This window comes from Malaclemys terrapin, chromosome 23, assembly GCF_027887155.1.
Source record: "Malaclemys terrapin pileata isolate rMalTer1 chromosome 23, rMalTer1.hap1, whole genome shotgun sequence".
Classification (NCBI taxonomy): Eukaryota; Metazoa; Chordata; order Testudines; family Emydidae; genus Malaclemys; species Malaclemys terrapin.
The window spans coordinates 4,510,912-4,535,446 of record NC_071527.1 but is presented as its reverse complement, the minus strand read 5'-3'; the positions used below and the strand labels follow the sequence as shown (position 1 = coordinate 4,535,446).

Below are 24,535 nucleotides of genomic sequence, written 5' to 3'. Positions count from 1 at the left end.
TTGAGAAACATTGATTTAATGGGTGAAAAACTGGATCTCCCTAAAGACAGACTTGGCATTTGACACTTTAGCACTTGGTTATAAAGCTTCCAACTCATCTTTATCAGATTAAGCGGATCACCACCCAGCCTGTTTAAAAGAGCGCTGTAGACTGTCCTGTGAAATATAATGGCTTGTGTGCTGTTTTTATGTGCTCTCCAGTTGCTTTGCTAGCGCAATGGCCTCTATTGTGCTGGTGTCTTTATGCTGGGGAAAAGGATGCTGATAGGATGGCAGAGGCTTTATTTTCTTTCAGCACCAAGTAGCACTAAGTTTCTTTCCTCCCCCCCCCCCCCCCCCCCCAACTGTGTCACCCACTTTACAGCCTAATTCTGTTGCGGATGGTTTTTACCAGCTGGATTAGCTTCCTGCATTTTAGCAGCAATTGTTATTTATTACTGGAGCACCAAGCGTCTTCCCCTGGAAAGAGGGGCCCATGGTGCTAGGTGCTGTACAAACGGTGAAAAGAGCCCTGCCCCACAGAGCTTGTCTAAATAGACTAGTGAAGGGATTGGAGGAGAAACAAAAAGGCACAGAGCACGGAAGCGACTCTCCCAGCCAGCCACAAAAGCCGGGGAAGGAATCCTGTCTGACAGGCCAACAAACTTTACAAAACATGCTTGAACGTGGATTGTGCTTTCTGTTCTGCTGCCGTTTCCTGTTGTGGCCCAGGTGCTGGAGCCGTGGTCTCAGTCGTCACCTGTAACTCGAGTGCCGTTTCCACAGTGCTTTGCAATGACATTTACTTCACCACTGTGCTTCACCACTTCCTGTTTAGAGGCCTTGTAGCAGCAGCGGACTCTGTTGTTGCCACTTACGTGAGCCTGAATGTCCTTGGGTAGCCATGTGCCAGGTTCAGAAGTTAGAGGTGCTGGAAGAGTGTAATTCCCTGCTTTGTTCCATAATATGACCGGATCGGAGATTCCATTTTCACTCTGCAGACATCTAGATTCTCTCTGATCGTTTCCTTTCTGCAATTGTTGGAGAAGATGGTCCAGCAGTTAGATTCTAAGATGCCTGGGTTCAATTCCCTCCTCTGTCACAGGCTGCCTTGTGTGACCTTGGGCAAGTTCCTTATCCCCATTGTACAGATAGGGAACTGAGGCTAACAGCACTGCCTTGCCTCACACGGGTGTTGGGAGAATAAATACATTACAGATTGCAACTCCGTTTAAGATCTCCTGATGAAAAAGACTACATAAAAGACAGTATTGTTGTTATATTGGGATAATTAAATACATTAAAGGTGGAGGTATCCAGATTCTACTGGGATAGAGGCCATGTAAATATCTAAGGTAGATATTCACCCCTGAAATGTTAACTGGGGAATATTTCCTGGCTGCATGTTGAAGAGGCTTGGGTGACCTGGGTTTTTTTTTCTCTCTTTCTGTTGGGGATGGGAGTAGCTTTGTGCACCTGCATTTCTTAGACCTGCCTCTCTCCGAGTAAACCGAGATATTTCACAATGTTCCTCTTTCTCCTTCATCCCTTTCCTTTTCTTTGCTGAGCTCATCCTCTGGTGCCTTTGTGTCTTAGTAACATCTGGCTGGAGGGGAAAACCTAATTCTTTTGTGCACTCAACTCTGAGCAAGTCGCACTCCCCCCATCCTTCCCCCCCCATCCACCGGTGACAATTCATCTGCTTGGTCATGATGAAGTTTTAACTACAGGTCAAGAGAATTTTTTAGTTGTACCGTCGAGTCCCAGACTAATCTCTTTGATGGGAGAAAGCTGGAGAGATTATAGCTGCAGGAATAGCTCCATAGTTCAGATTGCAGAATGCCTTTCATCGCAAGGCCCACTCACTTTAACAAATAAAAAAATCCTTTTGGGGGGGGGGGTCTTTTTCCATGTTTAGGCTCAAGCTAGACATGAATCTTAGTGGGGAGGTGGAAGAAAATCAAGGAAATTGTCTTGAGTCAGTGGACTCTGCAGAAAAGATTCAGTTCTTTTTTTTTTTTTTTCCTGAGGGGGTGAGAGAGAGTTTCAGCTGGGGCGGGGGGAAACAACTTTTAAAAAGTTGGGATTTGTCATGGATTTAGTCCTCTCTGTGAGGATCAGACCTAGGATCAGCCTGGTCAATTAACACGTATTTTGGGGTTTTCAGACTTCAGGTTGTGTTGACACAAGGTCTGTATGCGTCAAGCCCACAGTGTGTTTTGCATATTTAGAACTATGATACTGCCATGTTTTCATGATCAGCAAAGCTAATAAGTTTGCTCTGGGCAAGAGGCGCATGGGGATGAGGTGAGGAGATACCTTAGGGTGGGCAGTCCTTCTCTGGAGAGGCAGTGTTGCTCGGTGGATAGGGGACAGGACTGGGACTCGGAAGACCCGATTTCTATTCCTGCCTCCGCCACTATGTCTTCATCTGTAAAATGGGAGTATCGCTTGCTGCCGTTGCAAAGTGCTTTGAGATCGGCAGACCTTCTGAATTATGACCCCTTCTCACTTCCTGTGCATGTGATAAACTCTCCCTTTCAGACTATTTAAAAGACCAACTGGATCTCTACGTGAAGCAGCTGCAGATAGTGAGAGTTGTGCGGCAGCAGGAGAGGAAAGGATTAATAACCGCACGACTACTCGGCGCTGGGGTCGCAAGCGGAGAGGTGCTCACTTTCCTGGATGCTCACTGTAAGTATAGCTGGGCCTTTCTGCCTGGAGTCAGGTTCTGGACCCCAGATGTGGCTTTTAGCAGCTTTTGAAAATGTTACTTAGAAAGAACTTACATTCCCCCAGCTTTTTGGGTTCTTTTCGGTCAGGCCCCGGCCCTAGGCCAAATGGCGCACCAGGCAAGGAGCGTCTTTAGCACACTCCCCCCTCCCCCGTTTGTTAAATTTTTGAATACCTTATTTTTGTACTGTACTTGTAGCTCATTTCAGTTCCACAGTCTTAGAAAGTCATCAAACATTGCATGTTAAGCATGTTGCATAGACAGGGGTTCAGTAGATACCTCTGGGGTCTCATTAAACATGTCCATTATTCGTCGCTACTGACACTCTCCACGTTTTAAAACGCAGGTACGCTTTCGCCATGACCCAATAAAGCACGGTTCACAATTATCACAGCTGGGCTCTTGCTTCCCTTCCCTTCGTTCTTGTATCTCATTAACTGGTGACGTCCCGCCCCTTATATAGCCGCATGGGTGTGGCTGGCAACATTTTAGGAGGTTCAAGGAAAATGTAGTTCTCGGAAAATCTGGAAGGTTCTACAAAGGTGCACGTACAGAATACCTGAAACATCTTATTTCAAACATTCTATTTTCCCCTTTGTCACTAACAAGGAAACCAGAACCCCAAGCCCAGCACCCCATGGTCACTTGGATCACCTACCCCTAAATCCAGCCCTGTTTTCAGTCATGCCAATTGGACAGTTACTTACGTCCAGTTTTGATCTGTCCTTTCTCCCCCCCATCCCTCCTCCTTACAACACGTGTTTGGAAGCAGCCTGGGTTACCGGGGGTGATTTGTTTTTTGCCTTTTTTCCTGGTTTCTTGTAGATAATCAATAGTCACGCAGGGCCTCACTCACGCTGAGCAGTGCTTTATTCTGCAAGACGGCCGGTCAGTTGCAAGGCAAGCCGAAACCAAAAGCTGTCCCTGCGTGAACCCTTTTTTCAGTTGTTTGAATGGGATTTCTTGCAGCATAAAGTGCTGTTCTGTGCACGTAAGGCTAGCGATATATGGACCACCATGAAATGACAGCGTTTTCCTGAAAATACAGTGTGTTCTGGCTGTTATTCTCAAGCCTTCTAAGAAGGGGGCAGAACTTGTTTCCCTCCACCCAGGGTGAGGCCAGTCTCCCCGGATATTTATCATTCATCATTTTGTATTCTGTTGGTGTCTCGATGCCCCATCAGAAATGGGGGGCCATTGTGTCGAGGGCTAGGTTCACACCATAGGCCATTCCTATTCAGCGTATGCTTCATTCTTTCATTGACTCTGGGTCCATAGGGAGAGATGGGGCCTGCCTTAAGAGCTTGCAGTCTAACCAGTAGTGATGAAATCCCACCTTTATGGTCCTCTTCCTCGCTGCTTCTTAGGTGAGTGTTTCCACGGCTGGCTGGAGCCTCTCTTATCCCGGATTGCAGAGGAACCCACTGCCGTGGTGAGTCCAGACATCACCACCATCGACCTGAATACCTTTGAGTTTTCCAAGCCAATCCAATATGGGAAGCAACACAGTCGGGGAAATTTTGACTGGAGTTTGACCTTTGGGTGGGAGGCCATTCCTCCTAAGGAGAAGCAGAGAAGAAAAGATGAGACCACCCCTATCAAGTAAGTGCAAAGCGAATATGCCTGTGGTATATTGCAGTCTTCTGAGACCACTGCTTATCATGTTGGCCAACATTGTCTCACTGGTTCCATGTACTCCCCCTGTCAGTAGCCATCTCTTGTCTTAGACTGTAAACTCCTCCAGGCAGGGACTTTTGTTGTGTGTTTGTACAGTACCTGACACAATGGGGCCCTGTCCATGACTGGAGCTTCTGGGTGTTATGGTAACACACCATTTTTCTTTGTGGGTACGTGATACAGTACCACAATAGGCTGTAATGGAAAGGAGTGTTTGGTCCTCCTTGTCAGCCTAATGATGTAGTTAACAAATACTAGAATAATTCTGTGTGAGTAGCAGTTTTTGGTTGGTTTTTTTTTTTTTTTTTCTTCAAGTTGCAAGGTTTTCTGCTTAAGCCTGGTCTAAACACAGATAGATATATCCATCCAGTCAAGGATGTGATTTTTTTTGTTGGTTTTTATCGTTTAGTTATCCTTAAGCTTGGAAGGATTATATTTTTGTCGGCAAATATCAGTAAATGTCAATTTCACCATACATACACAAACCAAGGGAAAATATTTCCCTCAATAACTACTGAAATTTACAGATGGGTGAAGTTTAAAAAAAAAAAAAAAAAAGCTACTTGTTGAGAACTTAACGTTTGATTTTAAGGTTATTTAGTGTGTATTTTTGACATGTGATGGTGACAATTTGTGTTTTACTGTTATAAAGCTTTAATTTTCTGAATCTCAGCATCTACGGTAATTAAATAATTGTGTGAAACACACACCCGCCCGTGGTCCAACCCACCATAATTTTGCAGAAGTGTGAAACTTTAAATTGATAAAAAATCAGGGGGGAAATGCTTAGCAATAAACATCTATATTATCCATAGAATTTTTTTTTTAAATCTAATAACTAGGTTTGGCAGAATACAGGTACAACCCCTAATGGAGACAGTAATGTTGACATAAAGGTGCTTTATATCAGTATAGCTTATTCCTATATAGTAATAAGCTATACTGGTATATAAGAACCTTTATACCAGTGTAACAGCATCCACACTAGAAGGGTTATACCGCTTGGTCCAGTGATGACGGCAGATGTGTGACCTAGTTTCAATTCCCTGCTCCTCCACAGGTTCCCTGCATGACCTTGGGCAAGTCACTTAGCCTCTCTATGTCTCAGTTTCCCCATCTGTGCAATAGGAATAATGGCATTCCCCTACTTCACAGGAGTGTTGTGAGAATCCGTATGTTAAAGTTTGTGAAGCGCGTTGAGACCTACTGGTGAAAAGAGTTATAAGAGCTGGGTGGTATTATGCTGGGATAGTGAAAGTCGTGCAACTTTCTAGCGCAGACAAGCCCTCGGATCTGTCTGAGGTTCATTCAGTGTGGCCTGTTTTGTTAGAGGGCAAATCTGACCTGCAAATATCGTCCTGGGTATTGGAGTGGACTGACATCTTCTTGACAAATGATGTGTGGTGGTGGCTTTTTGCAGGGGGCTGTTTTTTCTCTTGTTTTTTGTCAGCCTTTTTCTGAATTTGGAAAATCTTTGTTTTTAAAAAATGACCCATTTAAAATTTTTCACGATTTTTAAAATATTGGTGGGGTTATTTTCATTTTTTGACTTTTCTGCTTTCTTTTTTCCAGTCAATTTTTTTAATCAGGTGGCCACCCTTCCCCTCTCCCCCCACCCCTCCAAAAAAGGGGGTCAGGGAAGATAAAACAACCAATTAAAAATTACGGGAGGGTTGAACCCTGCAAAATGAAAGAAATTTTAATTATTTAAGAAGCCTTTTTACCAAATTGTTTTTTGTTCTACCCCCCCTCCCCCCAACCAGCTCTAGATGGCATTTGTCCTTTTTCTTGGGGAGAAAAGAGGCAAAGACAAACGCCATCTACCATGCAACATGTATCTTTGTGGGGAGGAGTAGCCCCTTGACCCCACCCTTCCTAATACGCCCTACTGCCAAGCTCTCATAAAGAGCTGCTGAGTTTGGGCATGTCATGTTTTGAATGTGGCAGATGTTGAGTGCCGCCCAAGGTACCTCAGGCCTGACTTTGAGAGAGGCTAGCAGAGCTAGCCAGGAATTTTTCAATGAAACACTTTTCTGTCTGAGACATCCGATCTGTCAAAACCAAAACTTCTAATGGAAACGTAGCAGTTTTGATTATTTATTCGTCAGGAAGGTGTCGAATATCCGAGATGGATATTTTTTTTTTTTTTTTTTTTTTTTTGCGGGATTGGGGTGGGCTCCCAGAACAACCAAAAGCCTGACTCAGAGCAGTGACTTAAACCTGGATCTCCCCCATCCCAGGTGAGTGATCTAACCACAGAGCTGTTGGCTCATGTTTTTTGATGGAAAATTTCAAAGAGTTTCATCGTTCCAATGGAAAACTACAGCACATTTCAGAACCTCTGATTTTCACAAAACAGAATTCTTGTTTTCCAGCTCAGATCTAGTGCAGCTCGGCCTTTTGTTCATATACTGTGTACAGCCTCTTAACTGAGTGTAAAGATGTCCCCTTAGGTTGCTTGGCTGTTCGGAGTTGAATAGCTTCCCCTTCCCAGTGTAACGCAGCTCCATCAGACACTGGTGTGCGTTCTATTCGGGTTAGCTGAAAGGAGTGGGGTGGCTGGTGTGGAGGATATCTCTGCTTGGGTTTGAATGAGAGAGAGCCATTATGAACTTAATTCTACAAATGAAAGTGTAACCCACACGCCTCCTGGGTGTGGTGTTCTGTCCCAGCTAGTGGCACCGAGACCGCTTAGCGAGAGAGTTAAAATGGGTCTGCTCTACGGCCTTAGCTAAGAGCCAGTTGTCTTTTGGCTCATGCGGTAGAGGCTCATGCATTGAGGTCCCCAGTCTGATCCTGCCCGCCGCCGACCGGGGTCTGTTGGCGTTACAAAAGGACGTCTTAATCACCTCAGGCTCCAGACAAACCTTGCTTTCTGGCAAAGTCTCTCATTAAGGGCCTAATTACTGTGTCTTTTCATCTTTCCACTTACCTCAAAAACCCTGTCATCTGAACGCACTGTCAATACCTGGGTTGGGGGAAGGGGGGCACGATCCGCCCATTCAGTCTTACGAAAAGGCCCTTTTCCGTTTGAACAGAGGGAGCATTAAAGATTAGTAGGAATTGCCGGCCCTCACAAAACAGGAGCACCTACTTATTGCAATACTGAGAGTTAACAAAACTTATTGTGGGTTTTTGTCTTTGCCAGTGAGATGGTATTGGTTCATTTCCAATTAATTCTAGTAGGCTGGAGGCAGCATGGTCTGGTGGCTAGGGCACAGGTCTAGGAGGCTTGGGTTCAAATCCTCGCTCCGCCACTGACTTCCTGTGCGCTCTTGGACAAACCACGAGAGAAGATTTGCCTGTAAAAGCCCTAGTAGAGAAGTAGCTTGTACCGGCAGAAGAGGTATTTTGCTAGTACAGTTCCTGTCATTCGGGGAGGAGATTTAACTATACCGCAAAAGCTCTCCTTTGGCCAGTGTAGCCTGCGTCTAGACTAGGAGGGTTTTCAGTATAACTATACCAGCAAATCTTTTCTAATATAAACTAGTGTCCGTTCTACACCTTAAACTTTTGCTGGCATAGCTGTTTGAGTCCGGGACGTGAGGAGGCGTGATTTGTGACTGAGGTACTGGTAAAAGCACAGCGTTGCTGATCTATCTCATTTTGTTCAGAAGGGCTGGAGTCGGCTATCCTGCCCAAAGCACAGTTTTGCCAGCGTGAGGTCCGTCCACCGTGCTAGCGTAGTATACTGGAAAACCTTGTGTCATGTAGACCTGTCCTCTGCCTCCGTTCCTCATTTGTAAAAGGGAGCAGAACAGCACTGAAGTGCTGCAAGGATAAATACAATAAAGATACAACGGTGACGGGGGCCAGATAAGTTCCTAAGATTGGGTTTTGTCTTTGGATTTGGTAACTTACCTTTGACATTTGAAAGTGCATGGCTTCTGCAGCGCCATAGAAAAGTCTTTTGTCTCCTTCAAACCCTGCCAGCCTGCTGCCTAGTTGGCACAGACAACTGTAGACTATAGTCCCCCGTCTCTGCCCCTTCAGAAACAGAATAACCTCGAATTCCCAAGTGAAGACATTAAATGCCTGCTCTTGGCCCTTTCCGCGACAGCAAGACAGAGCTTGGCCTTTGGCCTGGAGTACGGCTCCGCTTTGTGGAAAGGTCAGACGGGAGAAGTTTCTGTCTCAATAAAGGTCCCTTTTTTCCCTGTGGATTGGTAACTTGGCTTCCAGCTGCCTCTAATCTCCGCTGGCTCCTCTCGGCGAGAACACAGCAGTTCAGTAAGTTTTATAAAAGCCAGTTTCGGTTCCACCCCACCCCCCCGTTTAAAGTTCAGATGGAACGGATTATAAAGGGAGACGGAAGGAGAAGCTTAGCCCTGAGTAACTGGATTTCCTTTCTGCTATGACATTCAGTAATGATCTCTAGGCTTCTCCTCCTCCTGAATCAGATCAGGCCTCTGGGTCCCACAGCTATCAGCTGCTCCCTTGACCTCTCTCTGTCTTAGGGACTTGCCTAGCCCTCATTACCAGACAATCTGAGCTCCTTACAATCCCATGTATTTTCCCTCCCAACACACCTGTGCGGCAAGGTAGCACCATTATCCTCATTTGCGGATGGGGAAACCAAGGCACAAAGATCAAGTGATTTGCCTAAGGTCAGATAGGGAGATGGTGACAAGGGGGGGAATTGAACCCAGGTCGTCAGAGTCTCCAGGTTAGTGTGCTATCCACCGGACCCTCCTCCTTTTCTAGACGCTAATCTCTTATCTGAAGTATTTGGCAAGAGGGTTCTGATGGTCGTTCTAAGGGTTTCTTTGTTATCACAACAGAGCAACATTTTTCCTGATCGCAGGAGGATACCGCAATACCCGGACCCAGAGCTGTGAATGTGAAGATTATTTAATGTCTCAGTGTAGCTATCCCTATCTGCAAACTGGGGATATTTGCATCATGACAAATCCAAGAGGGATGTAGCCTCCCTCAGGGGTCCCAGAATGGGGTGGAGGCAGGAGGTCAGGGCCCCATCACTTTTTACCAGCTGTAAGGGCGAGTGACTGTGGGGCGGGGCCTTGTGGGGAAGGGGTGGTGCAAGGGCGGGGCCTTGTGGGGAAGGGGCAGCACAGGGGCGGGGCCATGTTTCAGGTGCCAGTGCCACGTGGTCCCACCCACACACACACACACACACACACACACACACTTTTAGGGACCTTCAGTCATCCCAGGCCTCCCTACAGATTTGAGCGCCACCTGGCTCAATCTCTAGCCAGATCCCTAAAACAGTCTGGCTGTATGTTCAGTTTGTCCATCCTTCATGACCTTATTGCCCTACTAAAGCTTTTGGGATTGCTGGCTGTGTAGCAGCCTTCCTTGGTAAACGTGTTCCAGAATTCCTTGGTCTTCTGTCCTAATATGCCAATATCAAGAAAGCTGCCAATACCAAACCAATGCTGATGGAGGCAGTTGCTGGGTTCAGCTTTGAATATCCTTTCTGATCTTGTCCCGCCACTTCCTACGGATATTTGTCTTGCAGCAGGATGAATGGTGGGGTTTGCCAGGGTTGTTAAATTAACATTTGTGATGCACGAAGGATGGTCTCTTGACTCTGCTTTTGTGTCTCCTCAGGTCTCCCACTTTTGCTGGTGGCCTCTTTGCGATCTCCAAGTCCTATTTTGAACACATTGGTTCCTATGACGACCAGATGGAGATCTGGGGTGGGGAGAATGTGGAAATGTCCTTTAGGGTAAGAGCCAAGTGAAGTGCAGGGTGGGGTGGGGTGGGGGGGACCGTTAACTTCTAGCTGGATTAAAACTAGGGGGCCCACACACTTTTTTGCTTCTGTAGGCCCATCATGTTGCAAGAGTTCCCCCCACAAACACACATGGTCCCTGTGTGGTTTCCCGTTTTTCACTCTTCTGATTTTCTGAAATTCTCTCCCCGTCCCTCCCCCCCTCCCCAATCAATAGGATTGTGCCCACTAATGTCTAGAACATTCCCTGAAATTCTGGCATTGATCAGATGTAGCATTCAAAAGTTATCACGTTATGGAAAAATGCCATTAAGTTGAGTCTAAGGCCTCATAACCTTGGCTAACAAAATCCCTTAACCGTGGGCTTTGGGCCTGAATTCCCGAAGTGCTGAGGTCTCGCCACTCCTTTGCAAACCAGAGCCTTTGTTTTCAGGGCATGTGGTTAGAAAGGCAGAGCTCTGTTTGTACGGCCCCTAGCGTGATGGGGTCTGTGACTGGAGCTTCAAGGTCCTACTGCAATGCAAATAACGAAGCTCAAAGCACGTTATGCCAGATCTCAACCCAGTCCAGTTCTGTACTTCAAACTATGGAGGAAAACACTTTGGACATAGGAAAAATTCTTTTCCCCCTTTCATTGATGTCAGGGTTTGTTTGAGTAAAGCTCCCTTTGAAATCCACTGGATGGGCGGCTTCTCCCTTGTGTAGGTTTGGCAGTGTGGTGGTCAGCTGGAGATCATCCCCTGCTCGGTGGTTGGGCACGTGTTCCGCTCCAAAAGTCCACACACCTTCCCAAAAGGAACTCAGGTCATCTCCAGGAACCAAGTGCGCCTGGCGGAAGTCTGGATGGACGACTATAAGGAAATATTCTACAGAAGAAACCAGCAGGCCTTGAAGATGGCCAAAGAGGTACCGAATCCAGTTGCATAAAGCATCTCGCAAGTCATCAAAGCATCTTTGATGTGTTTCTGTATGCAAGGAAACTAGTTGGTTCATTCCTCTTGGCAGTGCTGGGCCTCTTTTAGTGTCACGCTTAAGGCGCTGGTCCTATGAAGAGAACCACATGGATGGACCCATCTGCCTGTACAGAACTCCATAGAAGTCAACTAGATTCTGTGCCGGGTCAGTGGCCAACCCACGTGGGATCTGGATCAGTAGTGGAGCTAGGTTTTAGAGCTGGGGGGCGATGGGTTATTGGTAGTACCACCTTCAACTATAGCTATTGGCTTGAAAAGGTGCCTTGTGCTGTCTGAGATGAGCCTTCCAATTAGAACCAGTTAGAGAATTTTTCAACATACGGTTTTTCAACAAAACATGCTGATTCATTGAAATTTGTTTGCAAAACAGGGTAGGTTTGGACAAACCTCCTGACTCCCCCAAAAAAAAACCTCCATAGAAAAGCTTCAGAACTATCAATGTTTCATTTTGACATTTTCTGGGGGGGGGGGGGTGAATTCAGGTTTTCTAGGTCAAAACATCATTACATTAAATTTCTAATTAAGTTTAAAAAACAAAGCTTTAAAAGAAAACCATTTGATTAACCTTACCTGAACTTTCTGGGGGGGGTAGGCAAATATTTTGGAGACTTCCACTTTTTGTCCTGATTTGGGATTGGGGGAGGGGGGGGTTCAAACTTTCAAAGATTCGCTGGAGGGGAAAACAGGTTTCCTCTCTCTCTCTCTCTACTTCCAGTGACCAGCATCCTGGGAAATATGCTCCTCGGTGCTGTTTTGCATCCTACCTGTGATAAGAAGGGAAGGTGTGTAGTAACTTAATCCCATAAGGTTCTGCGGTGAATTACAAATGGAAACCACCTCTCTGTGATGCTATAAGGCAAACCTATTAAAGGGAACACCGGGTTTTGGATTCTGTTGCTGCCCTACTGAGGTTAGTTTAATTTTCTTGCATGATTTTGATAGAAAACATACGGCGACGTTACAGAACGGCTCAAACTGAAGGAGCAACTGCACTGTAAAAACTTCACCTGGTATCTACAAACTGTCTATCCAGAGATCTTCATCCCAGACTTGACCCCAACCTTCTACGGAGCAGTAAGTGCAGGAGTGTGTCTGTGTTGTCCTGTTTCCTTCTGGCAAACCCCCCTCGATTCCCTCCTTCTCTAGAAACAAATGGAGATGGTAGCAGCGGTTCGTGCGGTGTAGAGGCTCGAATGAAGATGAGGGCGCCATTGCACGGAGCAGACTCCTGATGTGACGGTCCCTGTCCCAAACAGCTTACAGTCTAAATGTCCAAGACAAAATTCAGATGAGATGAGAAACTCAGACACGGAAAGGGGAAATGACTTTGCCACAGACTGGATGTTTTCCTAAAGGATCCGCTGTAGAAATTATTTTGGGGGAGTTCTATGATCTGTGTTATACAGAAGGTCAGACCAGATCCCGATGGTCCCTTCTGGGTTGGGGTTTGGAATCTACAAATGAAGGCGTCCCAGCAGGAGCCAGGAATACCTTTCGTATGCTTACCAGCACTGCTGTTATACTCACGACTGGTTCGATGAGAGCTTGGGTGTGAGCATGTGCACACGGGCAGGGGAATCACACCCCTAACTCATAGTGTAGACATAGCCTTAAACAGTGCCCTGGCACTTAGAATCCTCAATGTTCTTCATGAGCAACTCTGTCAGACTTGTTCAGTCGCCTGATCTGTCTCCTCCTCCCCCCATCCCCTTCCCCTTTGTCTCCGGGCTCGTCTACACTAGCTGGGTGTGAGAGAGAGAGAACCCATTTTCCCTTTATTTACCCACACAACCACCCCTCTCTTCCTCCCCCCCCACCCCCAGTGGAAAAGGCATTTGGTGTGTGTTCAGTTTTTTTTTAAGTGGGCTTTTATTCCTACTGACACAATCTTGCATCAGGATGAAAAGCTTCATAGAAAATGTTAAACACAATGGGAAAAAAAAGTTCACTCCTTTCAAAAGACTTCTCCCCGTATATTCCGCCCCAGCTAGCTACGTGATTGGCAGCTTCTGCTCAAGAATGGAACAGTGGCAGTTAAGCGGTAGGGGTGAGGGGCGTGTCAATGCCCAGAAACGCTGGTCTTTGATTTAGCTGGTTTTGCTCTTTCACCCAGGCCAGCAAGGGGAGTGTAGTAAGGATCACTCACTGCCTGAGGGCTGGGCACACCTCATGTCGGTATTTCTGGCCAAGTAATAGGCTTCTAAGTGGCCAATCCAGTTCTTGGCTGAAGGGATACTGGTATCAGTACAAGGTTCTGAGAGTTGGGGAGTTTAAAATGGGACTGAACTGTAGCGAAGCCAATTGAGGCTTTGAGCAACAGACAAAGGAGTTTGACTCTCACCTTCACAGTGAGTCCAGAAAAAAACAGCATCTCAAGTATTTATCTGGCTTGTGTTACCATAATATCCGAGTGCCTCACAATCTTAAATATACAATTCCCACGCACCCCTGTGAGACACAGCAGTGCTGTTAGCCCCAAACTGAAAAATCAGTTATGTGCAGAGCGCTGTTGATCTCTTCTGGCCGCTAAGGATTGTTGTGGTTGGTTTCTCTGGCCATTCAAGGTCAGTTGCCTCAAGGAAAATACACACTTTGGGTTTCTCCTGGGAAGTCAGCTCAGCTCTTTCCAATTCACAGCAACGGAGTTAAATGCCCACTGCAGAAAGGTCGTTGCTTTGCATAGTAAAAACTTGCAGCGCCGGTTCTCTGATCCAGCGATCTACTGATATGTAAGCAGAAGAGGAGTGACGAGACGTAAACCGATTGTGCATAGGATCCTAATCCTGGTTGAACCCTCCTGCCCTTACTTGCATTCCGGAATACAGGTGCAGCCAGAAGATCGCATGGCAGATGATTTATTCATTTGCAGGGCTGCTCCCGGAAGTTGTTGTATCAAAGGCAGTTTACAGCTATCTGGCCGTAGCAGATTACTTGACATCTGCTCTGGGTTGTTTTCAGTTTGCGGAGTTCTCAGCATTATTTTCCCCAGAATGCTTTGTCTTCGCAGCTCCCAAAAATAATCATCCCTAGAAAGTTAGAGCCTTACGAAAGGTCCCAGCCTCTTAAGACTTAGAGCTCCAAGGCAGAGATCGTGAAGCAATTTTGGATGTCCAGTACTCATTATTTTAATGTGAATTGCTTGCTGCAATCATAGACTTTAAGGCCCGAAGGGACCATCTTGGTCATCTAGTCTGACCTCCTACACATCACAGCCACAGAACCGCCTCCACCTCATCCCCCTAACCTCTGGCTGAGTTACTAAAGTCCTCGAATCATGATTGAAAGACTTCAATTACAGAAACAACAAGGAGTCTGGTGGCACCTTAAAGACTAACAGATTTATTTGGGCATAAGCTATCGTGAGTAAAAACCTCACTTCTTCGGATGCATCCGAAGAAGTGAGGTTTTTACTCACGAAAGCTTATGCCCAAATAAATCTGTTGCATCCGAAGAAGTGAGGTTTTTACTCACGAAAGCTTATGCCCAAATAAATCTGTTAGTCTTTAAGGTGCCACCAGACTCCTTGTTGTTTTTGTAGATACAGACTAACACGGCTACCCCCTGATACTTCAATTACAGAGAATCCACCATGTGCTCTTGTTCAAACCAACAAGTTACCTATGCCCCATGCTGCAAATGCAAGGTGGCAGAGACCTTGAGGGTTTTTTTCCTATCTGACCTGGGGAGAAATTCCTTCCTGACCCCAAATGGCGATCAGACCCTGTGCATGTTGGAGAAACCCACCAGCTGGACACCTGGGGTAAGAGTATCAGGGGGTAGCCATGTTAGTGTGTATCTACAAAAACAACAAGGAGTCTGGTGGCACCTTAAAGACTAACAGATTTATTTGGGCATAAGCTTTCGTGTGTAAAAACCTCACTTCTTCGGATGCAATTCTTACCTGGGGTAAGAATTCACTGTAGTAACTCCGAGCCTTCTCCGTCTAGTGTTCCATCTTCAGTGACTTTGAAAATTTCAGCCCAAATATACTGAGTATTAAACTGACCCCTGCTGAAACAAGAGAAATCGGGAGGATCCCAGTTACCCAAACAAAACCACAGCAAAGCCCTGATTTTAAAAAAAAAAAAAAAAAAAAAAAAAAACAGCCCAGGGATCCCAACAGGATGTAATAGGATTTGCTGGGCTGTGTTTTGAGCTGAAAAGTGGATCCTGAATCCCTGGCCAGGCGCACAGGGTTGGGTCAGGTCTGTGACTGAGTGCCCAGAATGCAGCAATGTCGCCTCCGACCTGAGTTGCTTGCTTTGTTTTGTTTTGTTCTTTGCTTTCAGATTAAAAATGAAGGGTCAAAGAATTGCCTGGATGTTGGCGAGAACAATCATGGAGGGAAGCCGTTGATCATGTACCCATGCCATGGAATGGGCGGCAATCAGGTATGCAACCTGTGCGAGTATATCCCACTAGCTTTCACCCCATCCCACCTCCACTGAAATAGGAAAGCCCAGGGCTGGGAAAAGAGAGAGAACCCATTTCCCCATTCGCAGTTAAGATGTGAATCATGCACGTAACCTGGGCAGTTCCCCTCCTTTGTACCTCTTATTTAAACAAATTATTTTATTTGGGTAAGGACAATAACCTCCATTCAAGTCCTGAGCCTGAATGATCTCTGCCCCAAACAGCCAAAGTCCATAGTACTTAAGCAACACTCTGTGCGCCTCTGCCTTTCATCAGAGGTTTTCTAAACACTTCACAATGTGAATTAAAGCCCCCTTTCAGAACCATCCCAATTTTCTGTTCGTTTGTTTCTGGGCTGAACCAAACCACGGAAGAAGAAAAAATTGATTTGGGTCAAACAAACCATTTCATTCAAACTGAAACAAAACATTGTGTTTGACTTTTAGCCAGTTTAAATGTAAAATTCTATCCCAAAAGCATGTTAGAAAACGTTGAAACAAACATTAAGATTTTTTTTTTCCTGATTCTTTATTTTTTTTACCGAAAGAATTTGGCGAATTCAGCAAGAATTCGTGAAACGTTTTGGTCCATCTGAATCTTCATTGTTTGGCAGTAAAAACATCATCCAAAAAATTCACCTTAACTCTGCTCCCTTTTTCCCTCATGGGTAGGTTGTTATCCCTACGGATGGTAGAGGATGGGGAAGGAGTGAGTGGGAGAGGGAAAATAATTCTGTCCCAGTTCACGCAGCCCATCAGTGGCTGATCTGAGCTCAGGAGATCACTTAGCTCACTTCTAGTCTTCTGCTCCAACCACTAAATCTATTACCCCACTCTGCCAGCTCCGTTGGGCGTCTGACTGTTTTGCTTTCGAATATGCCCCACTATAGTGCACTCTTTTTTTTGCCCCCCGGCAGCTCAACTCAGTGTGGCCCTCTAGTGGTGGCTAGATTGCCCAGAAATTAATGAGTCTGCTATAGCCTTGTCTAACAGATGGATCTTTCGGGTTGAGCAGTAAAGGCTCTTGCATTAAGATCCAGAGGTCTCCATTTCAGTCCCTACTGCTAAAGACAATCCCAGGGCCTAGGGGTTCACTCCACTGGTGGTGTGAGCAGGCTGCCCCTTGTCCATCCGGCATCCACGCTGTTCAGTGTGCAACTCACTGGGGGATTAGATGTCTCGTCAAGGTGGGGGTGGATCTTTCAGACTTGTGGGGACCGACCGGCATTGGGGTGCACTTGATTATCAACTGGCATAAGAATGAATTCTACCACCTTGAGTTAATTTTGGTGCTGCCTTCATTAGTGGAGAAGGCAGGCTGTTTTCTTGTAGCATAGGTGACCATTTGGAGAGAAGGAGAGCACCAGTCTAATCTCCCCTGTCTGGTCTTGGTTCTCAGTATTTTGAATACACGTCCCAGAAGGACCTGCGGCACAACATCGGCAAGCAGCTCTGCCTCCGATCTGGCTTTGGGCCGGTGGAGCTGGGAGACTGTCACTTCACAGGAAAAAACACACGTGTTCCAGGAAATGAAGAATGGGAACTGACCCACGTAAGTAAAGAACACAGGGGTTCAATGCACCCAGAAGCAGCAGTCTCTTTCCCTCTTCCTCATCTCTGACAGGAGTTTCTTGGATACCTTGCAGAAGCCTGTCTTGTGCTTTGCTGTCAAACTGGGAGGGTTCCTTTGGGAGGCAGTGGGACCTACTGGGGAGAGGACTGGACTGGGGCTCAGGAGTGGAGCCATGCAAGTAACCAACCTTATTTTGGCTCCCTGGCTGTTCCAAAAAAAATTGAAAAATTTTGGTTTGGGTCAAACAGTTTTGTTGCAATTTGGAGCTTTTTTCAAAAAAAAAATTAAAATTGAAGGAATTTTTTTAAGTGAAAAGTTATTTTGAATCAGAAAATGTAAACCTGTTCTGAAAACGGCAAAACTAAACTTTTGAATTTTTTCCGACTGAAATAATTCAGCCAAAACTGACACAAATTGGTGAAGTGTTTCAGTCAATCCAAACTGCATTTTTTTCTCACCAAAAAAAAAAGTCTTGGCTGAAAAATCTGGCCCAGATCTACTCCAGAGACCTGGGTTTTATTCCTTGCTCTGCCAATGGTTCGCTGGGTGACCTTGGGCAAGTCACATCGCCTCCCCGTGCCTCAGTTTCCCCTTCTGTACAGTGAGGATAACAATGGTCTTTGTAAAGCACTTTGAGATCGGTGGATGATGTGAGCAAAGTATCTTTGTTTTTAGGACCGTCTGATTAAAAACGTGGCCTCTAACATGTGTTTGTCGGCAAGAGATGAGCATCCATCTATGACTTCCTGTAACCCCTCGGATTCTTATCAGCAATGGTTCTTTACCCAAGACATATAGTGAAGAGAAAACCAGTGTCAGCAAGAAATGTGCCAGCCCATCTCACTTTGAGACCTTGATTCCAAACTGCACTCAGGAAAACAGAAGCTAAGACTCTCTCCTTTTATTTAAAGAAAGCGAACGTCTTAAATATGCTGCATTTCACAGTTGCCTTTAATTCTACTCTGTGCCTTTGGGATAAGACTGTGTAATACATGGAGATTTTTGTACCACTTTTTCTAAGAGACTAAGCAAACTTCTTGTTTGCAGCCTACGTGAGTGTCATATTGTAACATATCCAAAGATAAATAACATGGGACCAACGATGTCGATAATTGCATGAATGATCAATCCCACTTCCTAAACCCCGGAAAATTGGACCACAACCAGTCAGAATGCAAGGGATGAGACTGAATTCAACACCTGTCCCAAAGGAGGAGTGCCAGCTGGCCTTTGAATATGTCTCATGCCAAAGATAGTACCCGGTGTCCTCTAGTTATCACATAGGCTTGCATGCAAAGGCAGATCAGGACGCTGCAAGAAGAAATTGCAGTGTCACGGTCAGGAGAGCATATTCATGCTCTCTAGCACAAGCTCTTGTTCAATGAGATTTTTAACCTTGAAGAAGGAGATAGGTGTGTGCATTTAAAACCTAACATCAGGGTGCACTGTTGTGTGAAATCCCAGCCTGTTGCACCGAATGAAACCTGTGTGTTACCTTGCCAGCACAAGGCGATAGTAGTACTAATTGTGTTGCAAATAAAAAGGACTTTCTGTGCTGTTAATCCCCCAAAGGAGAGATGATTCATCATTTACTTGGCCCACGCAGGGAAGTGGCCTGGTGATGGTCCTGCTGAGCATAGATATGGTGGCAGTATTGCTTGAGAGACGGGTACTCTATGAGCCTGCGAGATCATGTTGGTGGTTGGAATGAAGATTATGGAATAGCATGCAGGGTATGGGAGGATTTTTTTTTTATTTTTATTTTTTAAATCCCTGGATCAGTGCACATGCAACACAGATCCTGAGATCCAGCAAGCTCATGGCTTTTGATTTCCTTGTGCAATGAAGTAATACTACCATCTTTAACTTAGAGCGTGTGCCAGTCGGGGGAAATAGGTAGTGCCACTTTTATCCTGGGATGTCTGCTTCCCTTTCGTGCTTGGGTTTTGGTACTTTATAAAAATCTGCATCCAAGTAACACCTCCAATGACTCATCCCCACCCATAGACAGTTTAAATTAAGTACGCAAGCAGAGTAACTGGTTTTTACAGGATATGCTGATGCAAATCCAGGATGTTTGCACTCTTCAGTAAAGAAATCCCCCTCTGCCCCCCTCCCTTCCCCCCCACACACATAGATTCTGGAGGGCTTAGTTTAAACTCTGATTCTGATCCCCCGTATCCCGTACTAAACTGTGCGGCTCGTTTCTCTACCATTTTAGCATTTTGTGGAAAGATGGCCTAGTAGGAGAGTGAATGTAAGCCCTTTTCTGAGACTTGAATACTGTAGTTTACATTAGTTTCTAAGCGATTCCATTTCATTTTAATTGAAAAATCTTCCTGGAAATGGGGGAGACGACCTACCTTTGGACATGTGACCTGAACCTAAAATAAAGAGATGTTCTATTTTACAAAAGAATCCAGTCTGGATTTGGTTCCTTTGGGGCAGATGTTCCCAGTTTGCTTCAACAGGCCCCAGAGCCACAAACACTTCACCCAGCTGTTTCCGAGTTGGCACACCTTTCAGTTCAGTTATTAACCACACATTATGGCTGTGCCACCACTGTACCCAGCATTACAGTCCCTGCCCCAGAGAACTGTCTAAATAGAAAAGACAGACCTACAGGGTGGGGGAGGAAGGGGATAGAACATACTAGCAGAGTGAATAATGCAATGGTGGTAAATATCATGTTAGTTCCACAATTTGTTTAATTTCATTTGGGGTGGGGGTTTATATTTAAATGAGACTTTGTCGGCATAATAAGCTAGATACGTGTTGCCAAAGTAGTGGCGAGGGTGGGGAAGCGAACTCCCAGGCCCTGCTGGTAATATCCACCCCGGAGGACAGGGCTACATGCTGCCTTTTGGGGTTTGAGCTCCTGTGTCCATTTCCCAAACGCCGCCGTCTGTCCCTGGATCCCAGGGGCAAGTCGCGACGTAGCGCCATGGCACGGATTGTTTCTAGGCATGGCAGGTTCTCAAAGCGTTCACTCTGGTGCGCACCGATGGTTTGCAAGGCGCTTGATTTGGACAGGCGGGGTCTGTTCCGGCACATTCAAACTCTCTAAGCTCCGATCGCGGAGGGGAGTTCCCTTTGGAGCACCTTGATGAGTTTGAGGGATCTTTCCCAGTTTAGAAGGAAAACCCCCTCACAGCACTACAAGCTGATGCTAGAGCTGTCACTCTAGTATGGCCCCTTTAGGTGGCGCTCTTACCCCATCCACCTCTTTAGCCCTCGTTCTCTCAGACAAACGACAGTCGTGACTGCCCCCAAGGGATTCGAGTATCCTCTTTGCTGCTTGATAAGTTCACCATTGCGCAAGGAAAATAAGATCAGACACAAGCCCCAACCCTTAATGTTGGAGCAGGACGGGGAAGGCCACCCCTCCAGCCCGGATGACTGGAGCACAATCTCCTGGAAGTGGTCTTGCTTTGTAATTCCTCTAGGCTGCTGAGAGTATTAAAGAGCCTGAGGTCAGCACGAAAATGCCAGCCAATGAAACGTGTCCTAGAAAAATAGCCAGGGTTGCTCCCTCTAGCACGCCTGCTCAGCTGTCCTCTGTTGGAGCCTCTCTATACTATGGATGAATTTCAGTGGGGCACCAGTGCCCAGTCAGTTTCCCTTTGTCCCAAGTATCTTCGCTGGTTGTCACAAGTCCCCAGGTCCTTGTCCTGTTTGAGTGGCCAGCAGACTTAATTGGATGGATCTCTATCTTCTGTACTTACGTGGCACCCATTCCCATAGTCTCTGAGCACTTCAGAATTTGTAAATGTACTTACCTTCCCAATATCTGAGTCGAGTTAGGTTCTAGTCGGGACTCGGCCACTGACCAGCTTTGTGACCTTGGTCAACTTGCTTTGCTGCATTGTGGTTCAGATTTCCCCTCTGGAGAACGGGGCTTAAACCAAGTAATGGAGCTCCACTAACATTGGTCGAAAGCTCTGATAGCCAGCGGTGGAAGATACAAAGCATGATTATACCAGCCCTGAGCTATTTGATTCTGGAGTTGGTGAGGGAGGCATCCTTGGATCGCCTGAGTTTTGCACTGAAGCGGAGTCGGAGAAAAGTTGCACAACTGAGACCATTTGTATAATCGGCGCACTATTTTCAGTTATTGCAGTCCTGCCACATTCTGTTTCCCCTCCCTGACGCACCCCAGACACACTGGTTTGGCTTATCCCGTCTCATCCCTGTTCATAAAGTCTGATTAAAACTCCCCACCTACCAATGCAATTGAATGGTGCTGGAAATGCTACTCCATTGGTGTTACAAAGTTCAGTATCAACCATCTTGAGTTTCTCATCAATTTCAGAGTCTGATGAATTACTCTGAAGACGGACAGCTATTCACAGCCCATTTCTTCTGAGTAATGCTGCCTATTGGGTGTGATGTGTTTAAATATCAACGTATTAGTTATTACATAGACCGTTTTCTGTTGCCTGATCTACTGAAGGTCTATTGATTTATCTTTACTGGTTTAGGTTCCCCAATTAGCATTCTGTAATTTGATAGGGTTCTTGCCCCAGGATCAGACCCAGGATTTATCAGCGTCACTCGCACTCGGGAAAGACCTTCCACAATTGTAAAAGTTTTATTACTACCGTGATTAGTCCAATAAGTAAAACCATCCAAACAAGTAAAGTGAGATAATAGAACGCCGTAAGGACGACCCGCACCATTACATGTGGATAGACTCGCTCAGTCCTGGGGAGAACTCTAAGGACTGAGATAGATCCTAGTCTGATCCTGGCGTGCCAATGAAGAACTCCAAGGGTTTTACCTAAGACCAAATGTTGTATAATGTCCTTCATGCATATGTATGAATACTCTTCCCTCCTTTACAATATCTTAACTTCCATACTCTCATAGGGTGTCCTCCTCCTATCGTAACAGAGGGTCCTGTGGCACCTTTAAGACTAACAGAAGTATTGGGAGCATAAGCTTTCGTGGATAAGAACCTCACTTCTTCAAATGCAAGTAATGGAAATTTCCAGAGGCAGGTATAAATCAGTATGGAGATAAGGAGGTTAGTTCAATCAGGGAGGGTGAGGTGCCCTGCTAGCAGTTGAGGTGTGAACACCAAGGGAGGAGAAACTGCTTCTGTAGTTGGCTAGCCATTCACAGTCTTTGACACCATCAGCTCAGGATTAAACAAATTTGCAAATGAACTGGAGCTCAGCAGTTTCTCTTTGGAGTCTGGTCCCAGCAAAAAAACTTCAGGACCAGACTCCCAGAAATCACCTACTACAGGACAGGCCCAACAAGGACAATAACAGAACACCACTGGCCATCACATACAGCCCCCAGCTAAAACCTCTCCAGCGCATTATCCACGATCTACAACCTATTCGGGAAAGTGATTCCTCACTTTCACAGACCTTGGGAGGCAGGCCAGTCCTCGCTTACAGACAACCCCCCAACCTGAAGCAAATACTCACCAGCAACTACACACCACACCACCGAAACACCAACCCAGGAACCAATCCCTGTAGCAAACCTCGTTGCCTACTCTGTCCCCATATCTACTCTGGCGACACCATCAGAGGACCCAACCACATCACCCACACTATCAAGGGCTCATTCACCTGCACATCCACCAATGTCATATATGCCATCATGTGCCAGCAATGCCCCTCTGCCATGTACATTGGCCAAACCGGACAGTCCCTCGGCAAAAGAATAAATGGACACAAATTGGACATCAGGAATGGTAATATACATAAGCCAGTAAGTGAACACTTCAGTCTCCCTGGTCATTCTATTACAGATTTAAGTCACTATCATTGAACAAAAAAACTTCAGAAACAGACTTCAAAGAGAAACAGCAGAACTAAAATTCCTTTGCAAATTCAACACCATTAATCTGGGCTCGAATAGGGACTGGGAGTGGCTGGCTTATTACAGAAGCAGTTTTGCCTCTCCTGGAATTGACACCTCCTCATCTATTATTGTGAGTGGACCACATCCACCCTGATCGGATCCGCCCTGTCAACACTGGTTCTCCACTTGCGAAGTAACTCCCTGCTCTCCAGGTGTCAGTATATAATGCCTGCATCTGTAATTTTCACTCAATGCATCTGAAGAAGTGAGGTTTTTACTCACGAAAGCTTATGCCCAAATCAATCTGTTAGTCTTTAAGGTGCCACCAGACTCCTTGTTGTTTTTGTCGATACAGACTAACACGGCTACCCCCTGATACTTAACTACAGAAGCAGTTTCTCCTCCCTTGGTGTTCACACCTCAACTGCTAGCAGGGCACCTCACCCTCCCTGATTGAACTAACCTCCTTATCTCCACACTGATATATACCTGCCTCTGGAAATTTCCATTACTTGCATCTGAAGAAATGAGGTTTTTACCCACGAAAGCTTATGCTCCCAGTACTTCTGTTAGTCTTAAAGGTGCCACAGGACCCTCTGTTGCTTTTTACAGATTCAGACTAACACGGCTACCCCTCTGATACTCCTCCTATCAATTAGTCTATTAATTAAATGAAAGCCATTAACACATACATCAATTGGATTAATATGGTTACCTGCGGTTAGGCATTTGCTGATATTCCCCTCCAAAAATACCCTGCACTGGTACAAACTGCCTTCTTGCAGTTACCTGTCAGCAGTTTTCAACACTTGTGATTATTACAGAACAGCAAACAAAGCCTGATGTCATCTTGTGACTTAGGGTTACTATTCAGTCACTTACTTATGCTAACTTATTAAGCAACTACTCCTACACAGGCTGTCAGGCCTTGCACTTACGCTAACTGCTTAAGCTATTCTTACAGGCCTATAGTTTCTGGCTCTTCTTATCTTACCCCTTACCTTATTCTTACTTCATGCCTACATTTCCTGTGTTGTATTTCAACAAAGATAAAAAGCAGAAATACAGCAGGTGCTAAAAGTGTTGGGATTCTACCCAAGTGCCTGTTGCTATTTTTGTGTAGCCACTGATTTGGAATGTCTATATCTCAAACTAGTTTTCAAAGTGATCACTCTGTGGGATAATTTGTGCTGTGGGCCAGAGAGCCTGTTCTTCCAGAACAGACATTGGTTAGTTAAAAACATGGTTTGTGTTTTCGGCACTTGTTAATGTCATGTCAAATGAGAGATCCAACCTGAAGTACAGTGGCACTAGCACGCAGCTCCCTAGTTATGAAATGTGTTAGCACTGCTCTCAAGAACCAGGGCGTTTAGGTAGGAGGAATTTGTTAGATTCCTGTTGCTTTTTAATTAATGGAGATAGGATATCTCCTAGAAGTGGAAGGGACTTTGAAAGGTCATCGAGTCCAGCCCCCTGCCTTCACTAGCAGGACCAAGTACAGATTTTGCCCAAGATCCCTAAGTGGCCCCCTCAAGGATTGAACTCACAATCCTAGGTTTAGCAGGCCAATGCTCAAACCACTGAGCTATCTGTCTCCCCATGCTGTCATGTTGTAGGTAGTAAATAAGTTTAGAGAAAATGGGAATCTCACATCTTGGACCTAAAGAA

At 45.7% G+C, this 24,535-nt stretch overlaps 1 protein-coding gene across 1 annotated transcript in view; it reads left to right on the top strand.

Moving 5' to 3' along the window:
* The window catches only part of GALNT6 (polypeptide N-acetylgalactosaminyltransferase 6), a 44,381-nt gene extending 25,772 nt beyond the window's left edge, over positions 1 to 18,609 (top strand). The window contains exons 4-11 of the mRNA XM_054012965.1: positions 2,524 to 2,673; positions 4,081 to 4,315; positions 9,965 to 10,082; positions 10,794 to 10,994; positions 12,005 to 12,136; positions 15,352 to 15,453; positions 16,874 to 17,026; positions 17,723 to 18,609. Of these exons, the coding sequence (XP_053868940.1) occupies positions 2,524 to 2,673; positions 4,081 to 4,315; positions 9,965 to 10,082; positions 10,794 to 10,994; positions 12,005 to 12,136; positions 15,352 to 15,453; positions 16,874 to 17,026; positions 17,723 to 17,845 (1,214 nt within the window). The 3' untranslated portion in view covers positions 17,846 to 18,609. The remainder of the gene's footprint in view (positions 1 to 2,523; positions 2,674 to 4,080; positions 4,316 to 9,964; positions 10,083 to 10,793; positions 10,995 to 12,004; positions 12,137 to 15,351; positions 15,454 to 16,873; positions 17,027 to 17,722) is intronic.
* The last annotated feature ends 5,926 nt before the right edge of the window (positions 18,610 to 24,535 follow it).